The 6,392-nt window shown below is 37.3% G+C and overlaps 1 protein-coding gene across 1 annotated transcript; it reads left to right on the top strand.

The window, feature by feature from the left end:
• The first annotated feature begins 1,544 nt into the window (after nt 1-1,544).
• Nucleotides 1,545-4,954, top strand: LOC109044484 (E3 ubiquitin-protein ligase RBX1). Its single transcript, XM_019062224.2, has 2 exons — nt 1,545-1,647; nt 4,207-4,954. Exon 2 carries the CDS (start codon nt 4,207-4,209, stop codon nt 4,555-4,557), a length of 351 nt encoding a protein of 116 aa, XP_018917769.1. The 5' UTR covers nt 1,545-1,647; the 3' UTR covers nt 4,558-4,954.
• The last annotated feature ends 1,438 nt before the right edge of the window (nt 4,955-6,392 follow it).

The raw sequence follows: 6,392 nt of genomic DNA, 5'->3' as shown, positions 1-6,392 counted from the left end.
AATTTTTACTAATTATCCTGCTAATCAAGTAGAAAAATCAAGGAAATTTCCAAGATATTGTGTTGACTAGTTTCTTTAAGAAGCAGCAAAGTAAGTATAGCAAGAAGTCTGCAGCGTCGCAAAGGGAATTCCGTGGTTTCACACTTTGGCCATCGATATTTTGTGAGAAGAGAAGGCATTAATCTACATTTTAGTCGCAAATTATTTACTTGAACATAGCAGATTTTGAATTTAAATACCTTTTTCCCATGGGTTCTATTTTTCAAGCTCCAAGATATCTTTTCCTATTGATAATTACAAGCTTAGAAAATCCTCTATTTCCCCGATCATCAGACAGCAACAACAATGAAATGAAAGTATTAATGCTGAAAGGAACTATGTACAAATGAATTGTATCAAAAGGCACAATGATTTTCGTAAGTCCTATACACAAAGTCCTCCTTTATTTGATTCATATGCGCACAGTTTCTCTTAGCATATCTCTTAGCAGTCCAAGTAGAATTTGAACTTCACTAAGTACAGCACTGTTTAAGATTAGTCTATTTGCTCAGAGTCATTAGTCGAAACTCATTTCTTATGTGCACAACTAAAATTGTTGAGGTCTGTTCATCTTTCATGTCAGGATAGCCAACACAAAAATTACAGAAGAGTAAGTGAACTGAACAGAGGCTTGTAAAATTAATTTTCTTAAGTTCTATAGACTTTCAACCTTGCTGTAGAAGCAGTTTAGAGTGCTTGGAAGACACGTAAATGGACTATCCACAATGCAGCTAGAGCAACTAGGACACAACTAGGAGCGGTCTGAGGTGCAACAATTTTAGACTCATCCTTTATAGCACGGTCCTGCATAAGGAAACTAATAGCATTTACATCGTTCCTAAAATTAGCCAGAAATAGTAGTTCCCACTAGCTAAATGTAGTCCAAACAATGTTACCACTACTTTCTGTGCCATTCCGCTAACATTGAGGTAGATGCAGTGCAGCACTGCTATGCCACGGAAAAACGCTGTATGATTTGAATATTGTCAAAAGTTTCTCTGACTGTTAGGGAATATTTATAATAATAGAAAGTTATGAATATTGTTCCTTGGAATTTTCTGACATTTTAGATCAAATTTCGAACAAAATTCTCTGGTAAATCGGAAGATAAATATTCACGAATTTTTTCTAAAATTCGTGATTTGTTAGGGAAATTTTGCAACATTTGAGGGTTCATACGGCGTTCTGCCGTAGCACGGCAAAGTGTTAATCCGACGCGTCAATTTAAAATCGATGTCTTTTTACCGCCAGTTTTCATTAGTCAATTAGCCAATCAGAGTTTGATCTGAACCAAGTCTAGCGAGATAGTAACTAAAAATGACATCGATACACTTTCAATAATAAATAACTTTCCGCGCGTAGTAAAGAATTTCTGTAAATAATGGAATAGTAAGGTATACACCCGGATTTTTATCCAAAATTAGCACATCAATTTAAAATTATGTACCAACGATCTTGTCATAATGAATGACCGAAGGTTGAATTTTTGTGCGGTGCATCCCTGACCCTCAGAACCAAACAAAAGAAGTTGCAAGTCAACTCGTCAACGCTAGCCGGAAGTTTATTTCATATCCATCGTAATTTTGGAGCCTACTTCTTTTAACACAAGTAAGTTTTAATCTTAATTTTGTATTTTATCTTCCAATATTCATCACGGACCTAGTTTTTCGTTCCCCGAGATTTCACACTCACTTTAGGTAGGCCCCCTCTTTGTAAACATAACCTCAATCTTCATGCGGAACTTATTATCATCCTTATTATTTTCTTATCAAGAAATCGTATTATCCTCCTTTTTTAAATCTTTATCCTACATTATGTTCAATTCATGAGGATCCGCTGCATGCCGGCTGGTATCCTCATGGTGCATCCTTTCTCCGCAACTAATTGCGCTGTTCTCTTTGTCAAATTCTCTAACGCACTTCACATAATTGCCATCACTAATTTTTCCTTTCATCAGGACTGTAAACGTCCTTAGTATTCATATTTCATTAGTTGTCGATTACATGTAATCACGTCAACCAGCAGCCATCAGAATACTACCTCGGCACCATTTACCTTCTTTTTCTATGTTCTCATCTCCTCTGATGAGCACCCACCGTTTTCAGTCTAATTAGCAAGCACCATCCACATGAACAGAGCTCTTTACAAGTTGAGGTGACTCCAGGGTTCGATTAGGGATAATTCAAGATAAGAGATAGCGCCACCAGTCACCACTGAGAATTTCACTTTCCTTCAACGATTACTGAAATAATATTGTTCAATTTACGAAAAGCAGATCCACAAGACAGAGATTATTTTTTGCTTGATTTTTTGAGCCAAAAATATTGGCAATTAGAATTACAAGCGCAGAGAAAGAATGGCTGAAACTTTCAGCTCAGCCGTGACGGCCGAGCGCGCAACCAAATCCCTCATGTTCCGTCTCTCTCTCTTCCATTGCTGCAATGAGAATTACTTTCCACCGTAGTTACGACTTTATTTTTGGGGATTTTGGGAAGATTTTTTTACTGAGTGTTCCTCAAGTATGTTGCTATATCCCCTGGATCCCCAATCTTGAATAAGTATTACGGTTTTTATTATTTTGACAAATATATACGGCTATTCTGAGCAGCGCGACATGGTGGCCAAATCGCGAAGTTCCAAGCCTGGATTCACGTTAATGGGCACAAAGGGTACTAGAAATTTTTAGCGTCTGTTAATTTCAGTATTTACACGATAAGTATTTTATGGCCTCTTATACAAATATTCTATGAACAAGTCATTTCATAACGCTGCAGGATTCTTTTAATCCCTTTTCCTACATGATCCTTTGACCACCACGATAATAGCTTGTAGTGCTATTTTTCACCAATCAATGTGTCCTTGTGAATAATCAAAGTATTAGATGTCGAAAAACGGACCAACTGAACAAACCTACGTAAGGTCACATCAGGGGCACTGAAAACAAGAGTTGCTGCCAATTATTGTTTATGCACTTTGAGACTGTGATATTAGATTACGTTATATCAGTTTAGCATTGAAAGTAAATGCAATTACGAAGATTATGGATCTTCTGTCGCTATCTAAATGTGCTTAAAGGACCTCGCACACTCCTTATGGGAATGAGTGCCCTGTTCGATTTTCAAATTTTTTATTGACTTAAACTTGTCTATGAACGCTGATAAAAAGTCATCATTGCGACAACTTTCTACTATTTCCGCACAATCTGCATTTTAAATTATTAAATTTTAAAATATTATATTAATTGTCATTGAAAGAAGTTACGAAAGATAGAATGGAGCCCCTCCCTCACTCTCATATCTACAAAATAAAAACAACAGGAACGAGGAATCAAGGTCGCCTTCAACTTGATGGATGCAATTTGAGTGGCTCAGAAGTTGAAATAGTTGGATCGCGCGTTTTAGCTACTTGCGATGTTCGGAAGGCGAGTGACTTCAATTGTAATCCTTGTGTTTTCATTGACAATGGCAGCAAAACGTCCAGTAACTTTTACTAGATTCTCCCTGCATAAAAATATGTTGATATTTACTTTGCAATAAGTTACTAAAGTTAAAATCTATCACTTCTCTCGCATTTATGTCTGTATTCGAGTTATTTGCAAGTTTCAACTTCTTTCACACATTTTCGGGGCTTCAAAGTATACGTCACTGTTTTTAAATTATCATTTTTCTCTTTTCCTTGTAAGAAATTGGTAGACCTGCCGGCCCTAAAACCAGCCTGTTCTTCGGCTGGTCGCTTCAAACCTCTTCTGCCTTTGCTTTAAGAATTTTACGATATACCTCTGTACTGCCTTGCTAAAACACCGTATGAACCTTCAGGCGTTGCCAAATTTCCTTTGATAAAACGCAAATTTTCTGGTACACTTATTGAATACTTTCCTATCGACTTTTCAGATAATTTGTTTGCAATTTCACCTAAAAATTCTAAAAAATTAAAAGGAATCGTATTCATAACTTTCATGTAAAAACCTATTTTTCTCCGATGTCCCATATTAGAAAAAAATTATGAAAAATACTGCAAGCTCAGCTCATTAAGCGCTTTCAGATGGAGCAATAAAAAAATTGCATGCGAATTCTCCATTGACCTTGAATCAAAAAACCTAAAAGAAATATCCTCGATCTTTTGGTGCTTAAGTCTTTTTGCGAATGACAGATTGATTTTCTGTTCCAGATGGCAGCAGCTTCAGCTATGGACGTGGACGATGATGATGAGGTCGAATTGCCAACATCGAGTAGCAGCAAAGGTGAGAAGAAACGGTTCGAGGTGAAGAAGTGGAACGCTGTTGCCTTGTGGGCGTGGGACATTGTCGTCGACAACTGTGCCATCTGTCGTAACCACATCATGGATCTTTGCATCGAATGCCAAGCCAATCAAGCTTCCGCCACCAGTGAAGAATGCACAGTCGCCTGGGGTGTGTGTAACCACGCTTTTCATTTTCACTGCATTTCCCGATGGCTCAAAACGCGACAGGTGTGTCCTCTCGATAATCGGGAGTGGGAGTTCCAGAAGTATGGTCACTAAGTTACGTACACAATGTTCCTTTCTCTAAACTGGCATTGTTTTTGAAATCCTTAGAACGTTTTTTTCTGTACCTTGATTGTCAGCACAGAATCCTGAGCCCATCCGGTTGAAATCCTTTAAATTGTCAGTTTTGGATGGCCCCTTATCAGATTTTTTAATTTTTATTTTCTACAATCTATCTTTTCTCTTTACTTACCTTGTTTTGTTTTATTTTAGAGAGCGTAGCATTTATTTCTGCCTCAAAGTCAGGAAGAGAGTCTCTTCGTCACTATGAATGTCAATCCCCGTTAATCCCGTAAGAAAATTATGACCCGTCAAGTCCCGCAGCAATTAATACTTTTTTTTCTTGTATCTAATATTGCTGAAAAACTAATCTGAATAAATTTGTTTCCATTGATATCGATTGCCACAGCATTAATTTTTGTCCAGGAAATCTTCCTCTTTACTTTCAAGATGCTATTTTTTCATGCAAGAGTTCATCTGTGTGAAGGGCCCTTATTTTTCAGGAAAATTTTTTTCCCTTAACCTTATTTTAATACCTCAATCCACGTTTTTCTACAACCCATGAATTTTTGTTTTCAAACTTCAGGACTCTTATTTTCTTCAGCTTTCTGGGTCAAACTTGCACCCAAATTTTCCTATTTTCCCCTGTGCCTTTGTAAAAGTTGAGGGAAATTTTCTCCTGAAAGATGAAGTCCCTTTTCATAGGTCTGGCCGCATACAAATGGACGTATCTATGCTGAAAGGAACTATCTGCACAGGGATTGTGTGCAACATAGTTCCTTTTAGCATAAATACATCCAAATGATGATCTATTTACCTTGTAACAATACTTAGTTGGACTGCATTTTGCAATTTTGAACTAAAAATTCTGGCCTTTTTTGGAAAAACACTCATGTGCATAGGGAAACCAATGGCACATACGTTGTTTTTAAACCGGGCTAGAATTTATAGTTCCTAATTGCAAAGTGCAGTCTAATTCATCATTTCTCACCAAAGAACGTAACTCCATTTCAATGTTGCCGGATTTGTCTACGCCTGAATTGCATTTCTACCAGGAGAATTTTGAGAATTTCCGACTGAAAATGTCACTAATTTTTTTTGATCCCCTACAAAAATCAGACAAAGGGTATCCCAGGATAAGGGCACCAAAATGCCCCTCCTCACGGATTTTGAATTTAATGGTCTAAACCCCTTCAGGAGGTCCTAAAAACATGGTTTTGGGCAATTTTAACCTCCTGACCCCAACCACCCCCCCCCTCCAGCCCCGAAAAACCCATTTTTCGGGGAATTTTGGGGTATTTTCACGTTCTATTTCATATCTCCCGCGTTTTTCAATGAAAATGCACCAAAATTTCACCAAATGTACATCAGGGCAATCACATTCTTGGGTAAAAAAATCAAATTTATCGAAATATATTTAGACTCCGAAAAAAATTCGTGAAAATCGTAAATTTTCAATTTTTTTCAGATTTTAGCGGTTTAAAAAAAAATGAGGACACATACATTTTTTTTTATTGCCTTAAAATGTAGGTAATATACCCAGTTGTTACCAAAAAAAATTTCAAGCCTTCACGCGTGGTGCGTCCCACCGAAAAAATGGTTTTTTTGGCGCCAAAACGGTCAAAATGGCTCTTTTGGCAACGGTTTACTCGCACGCTATCAAGATAGTAACACTAAAATCTCTAATTTTTGGTTTCAATGTTTCAAGAAACATGCCCTAGTATCGTCAGAAAAGGTTTCAAGTCGATCGAGTCCTTACGCCCCACGTAAAGTACCGGTTTTTGGCGCCAAAATGGTCAACATTCCTATTTCAGAAGAGGTTACTCGCCGTA

This window comes from Bemisia tabaci, chromosome 8, assembly GCF_918797505.1.
Source record: "Bemisia tabaci chromosome 8, PGI_BMITA_v3".
Lineage (NCBI taxonomy): Eukaryota > Metazoa > Arthropoda > Insecta > Hemiptera > Aleyrodidae > Bemisia > Bemisia tabaci.
This window is presented reverse-complemented; position numbering and strand designations above follow the sequence as displayed.

What these genes read in the sequence shown, in the direction of transcription:
- LOC109044484 (XM_019062224.2), top strand. Translation starts at nt 4,207, where the DNA reads ATGGCAGCAGCTTCAGCTATGGACGTGGACGATGATGATGAGGTCGAA.